Source organism: Antennarius striatus, chromosome 5 (assembly GCF_040054535.1).
Source record: "Antennarius striatus isolate MH-2024 chromosome 5, ASM4005453v1, whole genome shotgun sequence".
In the NCBI taxonomy this organism is placed as follows: domain Eukaryota; kingdom Metazoa; phylum Chordata; class Actinopteri; order Lophiiformes; family Antennariidae; genus Antennarius; species Antennarius striatus.
Window position 1 is genome coordinate 525,777 of NC_090780.1, and position 18,388 is coordinate 544,164.

General features: G+C 47.9%; 1 protein-coding gene across 4 annotated transcripts in view; it reads left to right on the top strand.

The window, feature by feature from the left end:
• Window positions 1-769: 769 nt before the first annotated feature.
• Window positions 770-18,388, top strand: part of ephb2b (eph receptor B2b) — a 98,053-nt gene continuing 80,434 nt past the window's right edge. For all 4 annotated transcript variants that reach the window (XM_068314408.1, XM_068314410.1, XM_068314409.1 and 1 more), the window contains exon 1: window positions 770-1,023. In XM_068314408.1, coding sequence (XP_068170509.1) covers window positions 972-1,023 — 52 coding nt within the window. In that variant the 5' untranslated portion in view covers window positions 770-971. The remainder of the gene's footprint in view (window positions 1,024-18,388) is intronic.

Here is an 18,388-nt window from a genome sequence, read left to right on the forward strand (position 1 = left end):
AATATCTAGTCATATAAAGTATTCTATATAATAATTAATATCTAGTTATATAAAGTATTCTATATAATAATTAATATCTAGTTATATAAAGTATTCTATATAATAATTAATATGTAGTTATATAAAGTATTCTATATAATAATTAATATGTAGTTATATAAAGTATTCTGTATAATAATTAATATCTAGTTATATAAAGTATTCTATATAATAATTAATATGTAGTTATATAAAGTATTCTTTAGAATAATTAATATCTAGCTGGGGTTCGGGTTAAGTTTATGTTCAGGGTTCGGGTTAAGTTTAGGTTCAGGGTTCGGGTTAAGTTTATGTTCAGGGTTCGGGTTAAGTTTAGGTTCAGGGTTCGGGTTAAGTTTCGGTTTAGGGTTCGGGTTAAAGGAGGTAAACAGACAACTTACCGGTTTTGTTGGTCCTGGTGAAAAACTTTGGGGCCCCAGAGGTGAAACATCCACACTGACAGACGGATCGGTCCCGGCGGGTCCCGGTCCCGGTCCCAGCGGGTCCCGGCGGGTCCCGGTCCCAGCGGGTCCCGGTCCAGTCCGGTCCCGGTTCTGTGTTTAATGAAGGTTCTTCACCAGACGGTGCTGGTCCTCCTCTGGATGATTGACAGCGGGGGGGGGGGGGGGCTGAAAGGGCTCTGGGAGGGAAGGGGGGGGGTCACGTCCAGGAACGACAGCAGCGGTAATTCACGTCCCGTGCCCCCCCCCGCCCCCCCCCTCTTTAATTGCCCCCCCCCTGCGGTGCCGGTTGTTCTCCAGACGGACCGGAGCGGTTGGCGGGTCTCTCCCCGGTGGGGGCTGCGGTCCCGTGTCTGCCCCCCCCGTCTGTGCTCGTTGGTCTCGTCCACACCGGCTCCTCCGTCACCGGGACCGGGAGCCTCTCAGTCCGCGCTCCGCGCTCCGCGCTCCTGTCGGTGCCGCGCCGTGAGGAGTCGGGACGTTCCGGTCGCGATGGGTTTGCTGTGGCTCCTGTGGACGGTACCGGCCGTGATCGCCGTGGAAGGTGAGCTCGCGCCTCCGGTAGCCCCGGTAGCCCCGGGAGCCCCGGGAGCACCGGGAGCACCGGGAGCACCGAGTCCCGGTGAACCTTTGTCCGGTGGAGGAGCGACACTCGCGGCTGCCGCTCCGCCGACACGCGGGGGTGTTGTTCCGGATGTGGACCGGACCGGGTCGAACCGGGGGGGGGGGTGATGGTGGGGGGGAGGGGCTGTTTGCGCTAACGGCGCTAATTAGTGAAAATCATCACCGCCGCGGTGTGTGTGTGTGTGTGTGTGTGTGTGTGTGTGTGTGTGGGGGGGGGGGGGGGTCGGTTCGGACGCGTTCTGCAGTCAGGAGGTGTGTCCCGGTGTGTCCCGGTGTGTCCCGGTGTGTCCCGGTGTGTCCCGGTGTGTCCCGGTGGGTGCGGGGGGACAGAAACGTGGGATCCGAACCGGGACCCACACGGTGCAGCCTGTGCGTCATTAATGCGGCCAAACAGCTGCCGGGGGTCCGCGGTCACCCCGGGGCAGGTGGGCCGTTAGCGGCGGTTTGTCGGTTAAACGTCTCTAACGGACACCGTTAGAACACCGTTAATACCGGGGAAAACCGTCAAACGCCGTTAAGGTTAGGAGTGTGTGTGTGTGTGTGTGTGTGTGTGTGTGTGTGTGTGTGTGTGTGTGTGTGTGTGTGTGTGTCACCCATCATTCAGAGGGTCGGTATGAACTTGAACAGAAAAAACAAACAAACATTTGTTTTCATTTATTCTTCATGATGACGTCACCAAAAACTCACAAAGGCAGGATAAATGTGTGTGTGTGTGTGTGTGTGTGTGTATGTGTGAGTGTGTGTGTGTGTGTGTGTGTGTGTGTGTGTGTGTGTGTGTGTGTGGATGTGGATGTGTAAAACAAAGGTTAAAGGTCAGCTTGGCCTTGGTGGGACTATTTTAGTTTATGGCTGTAAAAACATTTTTTTAGGAAATTTGTGAGAATTTTTTCCACATTGATCTCATTTATTTTAAATTTGTCATAATTCCACATTTTCCTTTAATCGTCCATCGATGTTCTAAAGATAATTAATTGTGATATGAAATTCAGTCGTCATTTAAACGTGAACGTTTCAAACAGCGTTTAGAAGTAGAATGTTTGTGTCTCAGGATGTTTGAGTCATTAAAAACAAGTCAAAATACTTAAAACAAGAATTTTAGAAATAAAATGACATTTTTAGTCTAATTTGAAATGTCGACCCTCATTTTGAATTTAGTTTAATGTTATTATCAACTAAAATGATGGTTTGGTCCTGATTTATTTCTGCTGATTGGAGCCTAGAACGAGGGACTCAAACCCAACAGAACCGGGTCCCCCCCAGCGGGACGGGGGTCTGCGTGTAGAACGTGATGCCAAGCGTTCGGGGCGTGGGGGTGTGCTGTTCCACGGGGGTGTGGGGGCGTGGGGGTGTGGTGTTCCACGGGGGTGTGGGGGCGTGGGGGCGTGGGGGTGTGCTGTTCCACGGGGGTGTGGGGGCGTGGGGGCGTGGGGGTGTGCTGTTCCACGGGGGTGTGGGGGCGTGGGGGTGTGGTGTTCCACGGGAGCGTGGGGGTGTGCTGTTCCACAGGGGTGTGGGTGCGTGGGGGCGTGGGGGTGTGCTGTTCTGTGGGGGTGTGCTGGGGCTGTGCTGTTTCAGAACCCTCGTCGTTCTGCTGCCCCCCGCCCCCCCACCCCGTGGATCACCCTACGCCGCCGTCCAATGGCGTCGCAGGGACGGATTACGTATTAGAAATAAAGGGTTGAAAAACAGGTCACTGCAGCTCTAATCTAAAAAAAACTCCCAGCATGCAACAGGAGAGAACCCCCCAGCGGACCGTTGGGACGCTTTTCTTGCTGGGATGCGTTTTTTTTTTTTTTTTTTGCTTTGTTCGGTCGAGTTTGACATTTTTTCAGTTTGTCTATTTTTTAGACGGTAACCCGTCCGACGCGACACGATGCTCCGCCCACAGGAATCCGACACAGATCACCGAGATCCAGATAAAACTGTAGAATCACAGGTGAAATGTGGACGGAATTAAACAGGCAGGGCGGGGCCACGGCGGTGGGCGGGGCCACGGTGGTGGGGCCATTAGGGCCCCCGGTGGACAGCCTGACTTAGACGCTCGTTTCATTCTGCAGCCGTAAAGTCGTCGTACTGTTTGGGGGGGGGGTGACGTTTATTAGCGTCATTTTCCGTTTCCAATTTTTTCCCCACCCCGGTCTGCACTGTAGAAACACAGCAAGTGTTTTGTGGGGGGGTTAGTTTGCTGTGATGTGATAGATACTTTATTAATCCCGGAGGAAATTGTACATGATAGGCCAGATGTAACTAATAAATGTAACTAAATGTAACTCAGTGTAATGTAACTAAATGTAACTACTCCTTAATGTAACTAATAAATGTAACTAAATGTAACTCAGTGTAATGTAACTAAATGTAACTACTCCTTAATGTAACTAATACATGTAACTAAATGTAACTCAGTGTAATGTAACTAAATGTAACTACTCCTTAATGTAACTAATAAATGTAACTAAATGTAACTCAGTGTAATGTAACTAAATGTAACTACTCCTTAATGTAACTAATAAATGTAACTAAATGTAACTCAGTGTAATGTAACTAAATGTAACTACTCCTTAATGTAACTAATAAATGTAACTAAATGTAACTCAGTGTAATGTAACTAAATGTAACTACTCCTTAATGTAACTAATAAATGTAACTAAATGTAACTCAGTGTAATGTAACTAAATGTAACTACTCCTTAATGTAACTAATAAATGTAACTAAATGTAACTCAGTGTAATGTAACTAAATGTAACTACTCCTTAATGTAACTAATAAAAGTAACTAAATGTAACTCAGTGTAATGTAACTAAATGTAACTACTCCTTAATGTTAAATAACTGAATTTCTGACTGATTCTAGTTCCAAACATTACAGTTAGACAGAAAAAACATGTTTGTTTGTTTCTCTGTTCTAACATAAATCCTTTTCATTTGTCAGGTTATTAAACCCACAGAACTCCATCAATCAAGGATCAAACCATCAATCAATAAAGAAAAATAACATCAGACACAAGTTAGGACGTTAACTCTGTTCACTACGTTTAGTCAGAGTTCAAATGGGATGAACTACTGCATTGTGGGAAATGTAGTTTTTGGTTAAAGCACACTTTTGAACGATTTATTTTTGGACACTCTGACCCTTTATGCTCTCGTGGGCCACATAAGAAGATGTGGAGGGCCACATATGGCCCCCGGGCCTTGAGTTTGACACGTGTCGTGGATCGGCTGGATGATCAATGACTGACAGAACGTTCTCTCTGCTCGTTCACAATGAACCCACCGTACTGGAGGGTGGAGTAATGTAGAATGAGGTCACAGCGGGGGTGGGGTGTGTGTGTGTGGGGTGGGGGGGCAGGTTTGATTGTGTTTCAGTGAACTTATTCCTGTCCTGATTGACTTGTGTGTTTGTGTTTCTGTGGCTCTGACAGTTAGACGTGTTTTAGAGACGGGTGAAGGTGTTCTCGTATGTAAATTCAGTGTTTTCTTTGTGAGGAATAACGTGTTAATGTAACGTGTTAATGTAACGTGTTCATGTCACGTGTTCATGTAACGTGGAGACAAAACACGCTGAGGTAGAAACCAGTGCAGCCCAGTCTGCCAGTGAGCAGAACGCGCCAACACCACAAAGAATCCGTTCCATTCAGGCCCTAATCCGGGCTGCCGCGGCCCCCATTGTCGCCCCGCATGCAAAATGTAAATTAGTGCTGGTGCCAGTTGTTAAACGTGAGGGGGGGGGGGGGCTTTCGGGTGAGATTAAGGCAGACGTGTCGCTACTCTGCTAAAGATAATTTGGCGTTGCAGGAGGAACTCCTGAAGCTGTTTCCACCGCAACACGAGAAGAAGACCGTCTGAGAGTCACGCAGTGCTAACAGTTTAGCAGTGCTAACAGTGCTAACAGTTAAACAGTGCTAACAGTTAAACAGTGCTAACAGTGTAACAGTGCTAACAGTGTAACAGTGCTAACAGTGCTAACAGTTAAACAGTGCTAACAGTGCTAACAGTTAAACAGTGCTAACTTTGTAGCAGTGCTAACAGTGCTAACATCACACAGACTCCCTGGTGTTGTTCAGAGCTCTGCTCCAGAGGTCCTGCTGTAGGTCTGCGTCCCATTGGCTCTAGAGGCTCCAGAGGTCCTGCTGTAGGTCTGCGTCCCATTGGCTCTAGAGGCTCCAGAGGTCCTGCTGTAGGTCTGCGTTCCATTGGCTCTAGAGGCTCCAGAGGTCCTGCTGTAGGTCTGCGTTCCATTGGCTCTAGAGGCTCCAGAGGTCCTGCTGTAGGTCTGCGTCCCATTGGCTCTAGAGGCTCCAGAGGTCCTGCTGTAGGTCTGCGTCCCATTGGCTCTAGAGGCTCCAGAGGTCCTGCTGTAGGTCTGCGTCCCATTGGCTCTAGAGGCTCCAGAGGTCCTGCTGTAGGGCTGCGTCCCATTGGCTCTAGAGGCTCCAGAGGTCCTGCTGTAGGGCTGCGTCCCATTGGCTCTAGAGGCTCCAGAGGTCCTGCTGTAGGGCTGCGTCCCATTGGCTCTAGAGGCTCCAGAGGTCCTGCTGTAGGTCTGCGTCCCATTGGCTCTAGAGGCTCCAGAGGTCCTGCTGTAGGTCTGCGTCCCATTGGCTCTAGAGGCTCCAGAGGTCCTGCTGTAGGTCTGCGTCCCATTGGCTCTAGAGGCTCCAGAGGTCCTGCTGTAGGTCTGCGTCCCATTGGCTCTAGAGGCTCCAGAGGTCCTGCTGTAGGTCTGCGTCCCATTGGCTCTAGAGCTCTGTTCCAGAGGTCCTGCTGTAGGTCTGCGTCCCATTGGCTCTAGAGCTCTGCTCCAGAGGTCCTGCTGTAGGTCTGCGTCCCATTGGCTCTAGAGGCTCCAGAGGTCCTGCTGTAGGTCTGCGTTCCATTGGCTCTAGAGGCTCCAGAGGTCCTGCTGTAGGTCTGCGTCCCATTGGCTCTAGAGGCTCCAGAGGTCCTGCTGTAGGTCTGCGTCCCATTGGCTCTAGAGCTCTGCTCCAGAGGTCCTGCTGTAGGTCTGCGTCCCATTGGCTCTAGAGGCTCCAGAGGTCCTGCTGTAGGTCTGCGTCCCATTGGCTCTAGAGCTCTGCTCCAGAGGTCCTGCTGTAGGTCTGCGTCCCATTGGCTCTAGAGGCTCCAGAGGTCCTGCTGTAGGTCTGCGTCCCATTGGCTCTAGAGCTCTGCTCCAGAGGTCCTGCTGTAGGTCTGCGTTCCATTGGCTCTAGAGGCTCCAGAGGTCCTGCTGTAGGTCTGCGTCCCATTGGCTCTAGAGCTCTGCTCCAGAGGTCCTGCTGTAGGTCTGCGTCCCATTGGCTCTAGAGGCTCCAGAGGTCCTGCTGTAGGTCTGCGTCCCATTGGCTCTAGAGGCTCCAGAGGTCCTGCTGTAGGTCTGCGTCCCATTGGCTCTAGAGGCTCCAGAGGTCCTGCTGTAGGTCTGCGTTCCATTGGCTCTAGAGACTCCAGAGGTCCTGCTGTAGGTCTGCGTCCCATTGGCTCTAGAGGCTCCAGAGGTCCTGCTGTAGGTCTGCGTCCCATTGGCTCTAGAGGCTCCAGAGGTCCTGCTGTAGGTCTGCGTCCCATTGGCTCTAGAGGCTCCAGAGGTCCTGCTGTAGGTCTGCGTTCCATTGGCTCTAGAGGCTCCAGAGGTCCTGCTGTAGGTCTGCGTCCCATTGGCTCTAGAGGCTCCAGAGGTCCTGCTGTAGGTCTGCGTTCCATTGGCTCTAGAGGCTCCAGAGGTCCTGCTGTAGGTCTGCGTCCCATTGGCTCTGACACACGTCTCTGGATGTTGCTCCTGGCTCTGGTAGCTTGAGGATTCATTTCATGACATGATGGAGCGTTCCTCTGTTTCCAGGCTTCCATCCGTCTGCTGGCTGCGGCTCCTGAGCCAACTCTTCATTTCCTGCTGCCGTCACTGAGAGTGGGTTTGCTTGTGTTCAGGGGGGAAGTGATGAGGGTCGGGATGGGGGTCAGGGTGGGACGTACCCTGGTCGGTCCAGCAGGACGCACACAGACGGGTTCACCGGTGTGGGTTTGACATGACAAACCCCCTCAGATACCCATCCAGCAGAGGAATGGGTTGTGTTGGGAGCGTCTGCTGTGCTGCTGTGGTCCAGCCCCTCCCTGTCCGTTCCATCAGCTAAAAGCAAACACGTCTCTGGATGGGGGCTGCAGTCCAGCAGAACGATGGAGGGATGTTGGCTTTCGTCTCAGTGGATTCTTCTCCCGGGATTCTTGAAGAAATTGAAAGCGTGTGATGTGTAGTATTTTTGTATTAGTAGCTGCGCTGCTGTCTGGCTCTGGTTACGTCCCGTGAAGCGGTGATGTGTTGTTAACGTTCGTGTGTTCGTGTGTTCGTGTGTTTGTGTGTTCGTGTGTTCGTGTGTTCGTGTGTTCGTGTGTTCGTGTGTTCATGTGTTCATGTGTTCACCACCGTTCAGACAGAAAGATGAAACAAAAAGCACATGACTCAGGCAGCAGAAGGATGAAGATTAGATGATGACCTTGACCTTGAAAAAATTAGGTCAAGTTCAAATTCAAAATTTTGTACTCATCGCAGTCATGGGAGGCAGTCACCTGATGCCGTACTCACATCCTATTGGCTGACAGCATCCTGAAGTGTTCTACGTTCCGTGAGTCTCTGACTTCTGTGAGACACTAAAGTGTTTTAAACAGTCTATCAGAGTGTTTTAAAGGTAATACAGATAGAAGGTGGTTTAATATCAGTATGGGGGGGTTCAGGAACGTTTACATTACCCTAAATAATAAGATAATTAATTTGTCACTCTATCGCGGAATTTGTTAATCTGGTGTGGTTCCTGAACGCGTTAACCACGAGGAACGAGGGGTCACTTTTATACCGTTTTAAGTTGACCTGATGAGATGTAATCACAAAACAAAAAGCAACATTTTCAGGAAGCCAGAGGCACAAAAATGTGTAGGTCAGGGTAAAATGTTGAATTCAGGGGTGTCACGGGATGTTGCAGTCTCTGACTGCCTCATTGATCAGATGGGACCGACCCCCACAGCTAGAGAAGCTAACCTGTGAGCACAATTTAATGGCTGTTTCTGTCAGTGATAATGGTAATAATAATGAAGCGTCTCAAATGGTAGTAAAGAACAGGAAATATCTATCTAGCCACCGGTGTGTGGAGGTTTAGTCTTTGGTGGTCTGGCTTCATCTTGTCCCCTCTCGGTCTGGGTCTACGTTCTGGAAACAGCAGCAGGTGTTTAAGATCCTGCCTGTTTGGTTCTGTTTGGCTTCTTGATGCCATCAGAGAATGGAAATATATTTCAACTCAACAGGTGAGTCTTTAGACAGGTAACAGGTACACTGGTGCTACACAACGGAGAACCTTGGGCTCATATGAAGTGAACATGCATGGGGGGGGTTGAACATTGAAGACTTGATAGAATGGATGTGTCAATGAAGTTATAAATACAACAGTGATGGTCTGGTGGGGGGGAAACACTTTCATCTCTTTGTTTTTATTCCAATCCGTGTCTAATCTAGGGTTTATCCTGATAACTACTATTTATCAATACATAGTATTGATATGAGTATTTAAACCTGCCAATACGCCCGCTATTCAAACTTCAAGATGCCCGGCTTCACCTCATTGTGGATTTTTAGTAGGTAGTCATGTGATACCATAAGCACATGCTATTGGCTGACAGCATCCGTGTATGAGCTGCATTCCGAGGCTCATGGAACACTCCTGTGTGTTAAAGGGACACTTTTCTTTAATACAAAAGTGCTTTAAACAGTCTATCAGAGTGTTTTAAAGGTAATACAGATAGAAGGTGGTTTAATATCAGTATGGGGGGGAGGAGTTGGAAACGTTTACCGTAAATAATCAGATAAATAGTTTGTCGTTCTATCACCTCTGACTGAAACAAGAGTTCAGGTGATCGATTCCACAGTGGGAGAACCCACTCTGCTGCAGGACATGCTCAGACCAGTGCGACTAACTTCAGGTACACCACAGGTCTCCTTGACTTTGTGTACACAGCCTCCACCTGTTTATCTTGGTTTCCATGGGAACCAAGGTTTCCATTTATGATGTACAAAATGAGCTATTTGGCTGTCCTGGTCTCAGTTACAGAAGAACAGAGTTGTATTTTTTAAATTAACAAACAAATGATAAAGATATGCTCATGTGGTCTTCATGAAGCACCCCAACCCTAACCCAACCCTACCCTACCCTACCCTACCCTACCCTACCCTACCCTACCCTAACTCAACCCTATCCCTATCTCCAATCTAACCCTAATCTAACCCTAATCCAACCCTAACCCAACCCTACCCTAACCAAACCCTACCCTACCCTACCCTACCCTACCCTACCCTAACCCTACCCTACCCTAACCCTAACCCTAATCGTAACTTTACCCTATCCCTAACCCAACCCTACCCTAACTCTACCCTATCCCTATCCCTAATCCAACCCTAACCCAACCCTACCCTACCCTACCCCAACTCTACCCTACCCCTAATCCAACCCTAACCCAACCCTAATCCAAACCCAACCCCATCCCTTACCATAACCTAGCTCTAACCCCATCCCTATCCCTAACCCTTGAATCTGGATCAGGTCCCTACTGGATGTGAGGGTGGTTTCAAGTGTGTAACCAATGTGTGACATTTACCATCACAAAACAACGTCATCAAGTCTTCAAACCAGGGATTTATTTGTCTTCAACATTTCCAGTATGCTGAAAGTTTTGTAAAGATGTTGACAACTTTTCAAGCAAAGTGTAAAACAGACTTTTGTTGGCTCCAAACATTTGACAGCCTGTGTGTTTTCTGTGTGTGTTGAACGAGGCTTCACCAAACACATTTCTTTTGATATGAGATGGAATAATGACTATTTTTCATTTTTGAAGAGTTTCTTTTTTCCAAATTGGTGACATCTGACAAACCAAGGCCTTTTCCAAACACACTCTGAAATATCACCCCATGCTGAGTGACGTTTGTGTAGAACACTGGAGGGGGGGGAGGAGGGGAGGACGAGGAGGTTGAAGAAGAGGAGGAGGAGGAAGACCAGGAGGAGGGGGAGAAGAGGGAGGAGGAAGAGGAGGAGCTCCAGCTACTGTCACTCCGTCTTTATGAGCTCCTGTTTCCTCTCAGGGTCAGAGTTCATGTTACCTCCAGGAAGCAGTGCATCCCCGGGATGCGCTTCAACAAAAATGTGTGCATCCCAACTTGACGTTTATGCATCCCAAAAGTAATAACAGAATATGCAGTAGAAACGACGCAAGGATTGAATGAACCCCCCCATCCTGATATTGAACCACCCTCTGTCTGTCTTACCTTTAAAACACTGACAGACTGTTTAAAACACTGAAGTCTTAATACACGGAAATGCGTCTCGGAACAAAACACACTTCTGGATGCACGTCTGTACTTGTCAGGGGTTCCAGGACACGTTCTAGAGGAGTGGGGGTGCCCCCCCCCGCACTAGATCTATCACCCCCATGGGGGGGTGGTGACATTCAGGGAAACAATGACTTTCTGTGTCCTAAAGTGTGATTCTATTCAGATATAATTGCATTAGCTCAGGGAAATGGGGAATTAACATCAGCCAATTAATTTCTTGGCCTTTGGCTGCTTTTCTGGGGCTGCAGCTCATCTAGCAGGTTTTTATAGAGCCAGTCAGAAGCAGAGGCTGGAAGTCACCTCAGAGGAAGGTGTGAATGTACCTCAGATCAGACAACATGCAGGGAGGAGGTTTGGGAGGGGGGTTGCCTCGAGGCGGGGGTCAACACGACAGCGGGGTAAACAGCTTAGTGCTTAATTACCTGTGGTCCAATTACCTTCAACTGCTCAGCCTGATGGGTAATTGTAAACAGGAAGGGAATCAATTTAATTTCAATAACTGGGGCAGAGTTCTGTTGGGAGCATCACTATTATCTTGGTGTTGTGTTCTTAATGGGGTTCGATCCCCGTGTGTCGCACACGCCTGACACAGCTACACACCGCTCACCAGTGTTCGTGTCCCGAGGTGTAATTTAAGACTGATTCAGGATCAGAATGTTGTCAGTGTTTAATGTGTTCCACAGAAGGCTGGTGGTTCTTCTCCTGTTTCATTCCACTCTATTAAGAAATCTGAAGAGCACCTCCCTGGATTGTAGAGCAGTCAAACAGGAAGTGATGCGAGCCAGGTACCTGTAGGGGGTGTGGACTGATGGCTGCTTTCTGAGCCTCCTCTGATTGGCCTGTGGGTCCATGTCTGCCTTCATTTAGACACGCCTAGTTAGAGATGGCCTCGTCTGCCAGTAGCTTCACAAAGTTTTGATGGCTTTTAGATTTTTATTTTATTTTATTTTATTTTTATACTATATAATGTTCAGATACCTCCAGGAGAACATGGCTGTGCTGTGGACTGGCGTTGCACCCAGCGTGTCCCCTGCCTCACACCTCCAGTCCGCTGGGATTGGCTCCTGCGACTCGTGACAGCGGAGGAGGGGGTTTAGACGATGAATGAATGAATGTTTGCACCTCTTTTTGTTACAGCACTGACACACAAAAATAAATGTTCCTTTACATTTCCATGTAGTTTTTGTTCTTACGTTTTCGTGTGGACCAGTGGCCCTGGTCCAGTGGCCCTGGTCCAGTGGCCCTGGTCCAGTGGCCCTGGTCCAGTGGCCCTGGTCCAGTGGCCCTGGTCCAGTGGCCCTGGTCCAGTGGCCCTGGTCCAGTGGCCCTGGTCCAGTGGCCCTGGTCCACACTGAGGTCGGCCCTGCCTGACTGTTGGAAGGCTAGCCTTTCTTTTATGGCTGGGGAGCTGAAACTTTATACCGACGGTGGGGACGAGAGTCCCACGAGTAAACATGACATAGACGTCTGGCGTGTTGGAATGCTGGGAGGACAGACGTCTGAGTGAGGTTCAGTTGTGACAGCAGCAGAGACAGAGTTCTCCGTGGGGGTGGACACGGTCGTCAGAACAGCCCTACGTATAAAAATATACTCTGCACAGATGAAAACAGTGTTGAAGTGTTGGCCGGGCCCGGGGCCCGGGGGGTGTGGGGGTGTGGGGGTGTGATAGACCAGCGTCTTTGGAACCAAACCCTAACTTGTGCATATCTTGTGGTTCTATTGTCAGAAATGTGAGGATATTCTGCTTTTCTCCAGTGACTTGTTGAATCCTTTGATTACATTTCTACGTTTTGAGGGCAGATTGTTGGATGGAGTAAAAACTGCTGTTGTGACTAAAACATTTAAATGTTCACACAACACAAATCATGGCTGGTTTCCTCTCAGCCCCAGAACAGATATCCAGTGTGTTACCTTCACACTGGATATCTGAGCGTCAGGAACCGGGTCTGATACTTGGGATCCCTGGAACCAGGAAGCTGTAGTGAGGCGGTGGGCGATCACATGACGCTCTAAACCCAGTTGGGAAGCTCCTTGAAGCACAAAGAGCGTCCTCTGCCTCCATCTTTACCTCCTTTGTTCTGCTCCAGTCCTGAGCAGCTTCATCCTCTGTTCTTGTCCAGACCATTAGCCACCTGCTATCCCCATGCTAATGTGAGGCGCTAACAAGAGGGCCAGCACAAACCCTCCGATAAAGAAATCCATGACCTGTCACTGTCTGTGGATTGGGCCTCGCCAGCACAGACTGACAGGATCTTTTGCTGGCTTGTCAGGGGAGACGTGATTGTGCCCCTGGCCATGAGGGAACATATGTGCTGCTCTGGGGGGCATCAGACGGGCGACACCAGATGAGTCCAATGGTGTTGGGTTGTTTCTCACCGCCGCACACAGGAAGAGCTCAGTCCATTTCACAGCGACTGGGGAGGAGGTGAGAACCAGCGGGTCTAATAGAGACGGTGAATGGGGTGTCTGAAACCATCAGCCCCCCCAGTGGAGCAGGAGGAGCAGCTCTGATAGAGGAGGGACTGGTCCAGACAAAGGATTGGCTGGACTCCTCACGTCAGACCTACGTAATCTGTAATCTGTGTTCGGTCTGAAGGATCCATGCAGCTCTTCTAGGATTTATGTATTCTGTGTCCGATTCAGGCCCAGTTCACGTCACCACAGTTATCAGGTGATGACGCTCCGTAGTGAATACTGAATAGAGTGTGTGAGTGGGTTTGTCCAGCTGTCATTAACGACTTCTGGAGCCGTTGCTTTCCTTCCATCCCTCTGGAAGCGGTGATGTGTTGTAACGTCAGTGTTGGGGTGTCCGTCCGTTCGTCCACCAAATGTCTCCACAACCGTTCAGACAGAACGATGAGACCCAGAGCTCTTTACTCAGGCAGCAGAGGGGATGAAGATGATGATGATGACCTTGAAAAAAGTAGGTAAAGGTCAAATTTTAACTTTTGTCCACTCAGGAACTGGATAATATAGAAAGACGAGGGAGAAGGCCAGTCTGAGTAAGACCATAGATCAAAGCTGGAGCTTTGATCAGTGACAGTAGGTCAGAGCACTAGCTTTGATCTTTGACCTATGTAAGTAGGTCAGGGTAAAATTTTGAGTGCAGGGGTGTCGGGGGATGTTGCAGTCTATGACTGCATTGGTTGTAGTTTTTTCTGTGATGAAGGTTATGAAATGTAATGAATGAAGTTAACTTGTTCTTTTGTCAGTTTCTGGGTGCTGCTGGCACAAAGTGGTGGATAAATAATAAAATGTAGCACAGAGCATCCGCTGTCAAAGGTCAAATGAATGTTCTGCTTGAAGAGAAAGGATCCCGTGAGGTCTCCTGAGTGTCTGAGATACTCTATACTATAGAGTATTTGAGACTATAGAGTCTAGAGCTTCTAGTTTCTACGTTCTAGAGGTATTATTCAGGTGAAGGAGTGGAAACTATCAGTTTTCTTGTCGTATCTTGTAGAATCGTTACCCCAGTGAAAATGTACTGGTGACTGTTTGCTAGGACAGTTTTAAATACATGGACGAGGAACTTCAAAATGTTTTGCTGCTAGTTTCCCAGTGTTGGTTGGCCTCATGCGCCATGCTAACCACATCCCTCCAGCAGGAGTCCAGATCCCATTCTTCTCTGCTCAGACCCCACCTTCCTCCACAGCCCTACCTCCACTGCTCCCATTTCAGCCACAGAGCTCTGCTCAGCCTTCAGCTCCAACAGAAACACACTCAGGAAGCTTTACATGCTCCTCGTTCACTCTCAAACCTTCCAGTTCAGACTCTTTTAACTGTAACTTTCACCACTGGCGGCCGTTCATTTCTCATTCAAGGGCGTGTCAACAGAAAGAGGAGGGGTGAACAGCTTTTGCCTTCAACCCAGGGGTTATTGTAGCTGAAGGGCAGCCCTGACTTGTTCGTAGGGTTATAACAGAGACTATAGCAGGCGTCACCCAATGGAGCCCCTCGGTTTGCTGGGCTTGCACTAGGAGCTAGTATGACTAAGCCACTGTGGCTCAGTGTAAAAGAATTGAGCCACAAAAAGCCACATTCTGTGTCCAAGACAGTGGCGCACGGACGGACGACCGACGCTCGTTGCGGAAAATGTTTTAGAAAATGGGGTTGTTTTCCTGCATTCTGAGGACAGAATCTTGTGTTCAGTTTCCCTCCAAAAACCCCCTAAAGCCAGCAGCTGAAGCTGAACTCTCTTTATTTCTGTCCTACTTTATGCAGGAATGAATGTGAGATTCAACCATTGAAAACTTCATTCACTCTGAAGATACAGTCAGACTAAATATTACTCAGTGTTAACTGGTAGTTTACTGAGACTAGAAGACATTTGAACTTTGACCACCACCAACACCATTGGTATGACAGAGTTTAGTTTATTTTAAAAATTAGATAATATTATTCATTTCAATTTAAAAAGACATATAAAACATCAAGTGAGGTGAAAACACATTTACATCATCGCTGGTTATTCCTGCTGGTCAGAGGGAACAAAAGTCTAAGACTACTAACAAGTATTGATAATATCTTTCATTGACCTTCTGATCGGTCTGTCTCCACCCCCCCCCCCCTCAGCATTCACCATTTGTTTATTAATGAGGACTTTAACACTAACTCTACTAGAAAACAGTGGATTCTTTTGATCGATGGTCCTCTCCTTGTCTTACACCAATTCGCGGGGTTAGCTTGTAAAAGACAATATTTTTGTTTTTCGTTGGACGAGAGGAGGTCATGACCCCAGTGCATATTTAATGATCGGGAGCGTTCGGGTCACTTCGGCTATTTCCGTCGGCATGTGGAGATAGCGGCGCTAGCGCCGCTCGCTAGCGGAAATAGCGGCGATTGCGCCGCTCGCTAGCAGCGATAGCGCCGCTCGCTAGCTGGAATAACGGTGCTATTTTCACTAGCGCTGCTCGCTAGTGGAAGTACAGGCAGTAGCGCCGTTCGCTAGCGGAAATAGCCTAACGGAAATAGCGAGCGCCGCTAGCAAGCGAAAAAGCTGTAAGTTTTAGCCTTTTTTCCATAAAAATAAAAACGCCACTGTGGCTACACAGTCTACAAACCTTGTAGCCAATCTGGAATTTACTTTGCCTATGAAGTGGTGAATGGCTGGAGCAAGCCCAGGTTTGGTGCTTCTTACTTATTTTAATCAAAATGAGGAAGAAGCTTCTTGTGCTTCTTCCAGTTTCAGACGTGTTTGTGTTCGAACGTTTGTACTCCAGGTTCATATGAGAGAGATTTTGATTTTTAAAATCACGTTTACTGATAAAGTCGATATTATAAGAGACAGAGAGAGAGAGAGAGAGAGAGAGAGAGAGCTCCACTGACAACGTTTATATTGTGAGTTTCATAATGGGCGACAGGACTGGCGATACAGGGACGAGGGTCAGCACAAGGACAATCAATCAATTGAAGTCCACCAATTGATTGACTGATCCACCACGGCGGAGGATTCAGACCCTTTCCAACACAGTTGTGTCAACATTGGATCCACAGTTTATTGAATCTGTTTCACTTTACAGTATTCCTGAGAACCAGAGGGAGGTGATGGGGGTGACGTCTGAATGTCCCACACTGATTTAATTGATCCACAATGAAACTTGATTTCAATGATTTCAGATTGTACTAAATAAACATGGATCTACAGAAAATAGAACAAACTAAACATTTCATCTTGAGCCAAGAGTTCTGAGTCTGACCACACTTAAGATTATATATAATATAATATATTACATATATAATGTAATATAATATATATTATCTCCCCTCACTATCTTCTAGTGACGGCCAAGAAAAAAAAGACAATTTTTTGTTGTTGTTTTATCATGGAATTTACACGGGTTCCCACTAGTATATACTGTATATTATATCATATTGTATCACATTATATTATATTACATATTATATTATTCAAAGTAATTTCCTCTCATTACTCTGACATCTTATTGTTTGGTGGTATCAACATTAAGGGGTAAATGGGGTAAATCAGATCTATTCCTCTAATTGTTGCTGTTCATTTCTGTCCCAGCTTAAACCTGTTCTAACGTTTCTCAGACGACACCAGAGAGGGTTTAGGAGGACTTGGATGTTTTTCTCTGCAGACCATCTGCACACACGATCTCTTGGTCATGCGAGCACCATATGCTCCGTTACACCATCAGGGTGGTAAACACGCTGGTTCGTGAGTGAATGAACGTGTCATGTTCCCAGTGAGGGGTTAAACCTTAAAGCCCTTCCTGTCCTCACATACATGCAGAGGAGATCCATCCATCACGGGTGACTCATGAGTTCCTGTAGCTCCTGCAGCAGAGGCTCAACAGATCGCAGACTCAGGTGTGGGACTGCAGAGGGACTTAATGCAAACAGTAATCACATATTTTTGTTGGATTGACTGCAACCCCTGCCTTTTGCTTGTCAGCAGCAGAGCTTAATGTGCTGATTATTAAAGCCACGCTTGGAGAAATGGAGCATTACATTACTCAGACACACAGTGACGTTGGGACCAGAGCTGCAGGAGAATCGTACTAATCCCCTCATTAAAAATGCAGTAGTTAGCTTGTAATTTCCTGATCAGGCTCAGCTGGGGGACCCGACCGGGCGTGGCCAGGAGAAGAAGACGTGAGTGTGCATGTGTTAAAGGATTTACAGACCGTCCTCTGTATGTACTGGTGTTACGCAGCTGAGCACAATTAAACATTCAAGGCCCTCATTGGAGGATATTTAGGACAAATTGGGTTGTAGTGGGTCCGTCGTCCCATCAGTGGATAGATGAAGGGAAATAAAGCACACACATGTCTGAGGAGACGTGACCTTCTGGTTCCTCATGAAGCTGTTGTCTTGGTGATGTAACGCGTGTCTTCGTTCTTTAACACTTCTTTTCTCGTTATCTTTGTGTGATCACGTCATCAGGGAGCTGATTGGTTGGTGATCTGGCCATCTCTGCCTCATCAGTACCTCACGTCGTAGCCTTCACAGATTATTATCTGTAAAGCTCAGTGTCGGAGGGGGGCCAGTCTTTTGTCCTATCAAGAACAGAGATGTTGGATTTGTGGTGCTGATGAGGCTACACCCAGAGTCAGTAGTTGTTCCAGACGGCTATTTAGTGAACTAATGCTAATTCAGCTATCTGAGGGACAAGACGAGAACCCGACTTGTTTTCTCCACACCAAGCTCTAGTCAGGTGACCTTCTGGCTGCCTCTGTCATGTACAACATGCTAATAATGTTAGCGTCTCTGTGCAGCAGATGTGACATTATCATAAAAATTCCAATGGTAGCCAATCTAAAAAGCACTGTTGGTTCTATCTGTCCCATCATCCTTTTCTGGTTCTTGAAATGAGCAGAGCTTCTGATGACTGATGGGACCTGAACTGAATGTGTCTTCATTAAAGAGAGCGTGTGAGGTTACCCCAGGGTAACATTTAAATTCTGGATTTACTTTGAGTAGCAGTGTGTGTGAACGTATCACACGCTGAATGAACACTTCTAGCAGCAGTCTGTCAGAGGTTTCCCTTTGTAGGGCAGGTGGGCTAGGGTTTGAGTTAGAGCCTAGGGTTGGGGGTAAATGTTAGGGCTAGGGTTGGATTTAGGGTGTAAGGTTAGGGTTTTGGGTTAGGGGTTAGGGGCTAGGGTTAGCACAGGGTACACTGTAAAACTTAAATGTGTGTGAACTGAGCACACACTGAATGAACATGTTTGGAGTTGGGGTGAAGGGTTAGGGTGTTGGGGTTAGGGTTAGGGTTGGGGTTGGGGTTAGGGTGTTAGGTTTAGGGTGTTGGGGTGAGGGTTAGGGTTAGGGTTAGGGTTGGGGTTGGGGTTGGGGTGAGGGTTAGGGTTAGGGTTAGGGTAAGGGTACTTTATAATTTAAACGTGTCCACTGAGCGACACTGAAGGAACGTGTTTGGGGTTGTCGGGTTAACACAGCTCCAG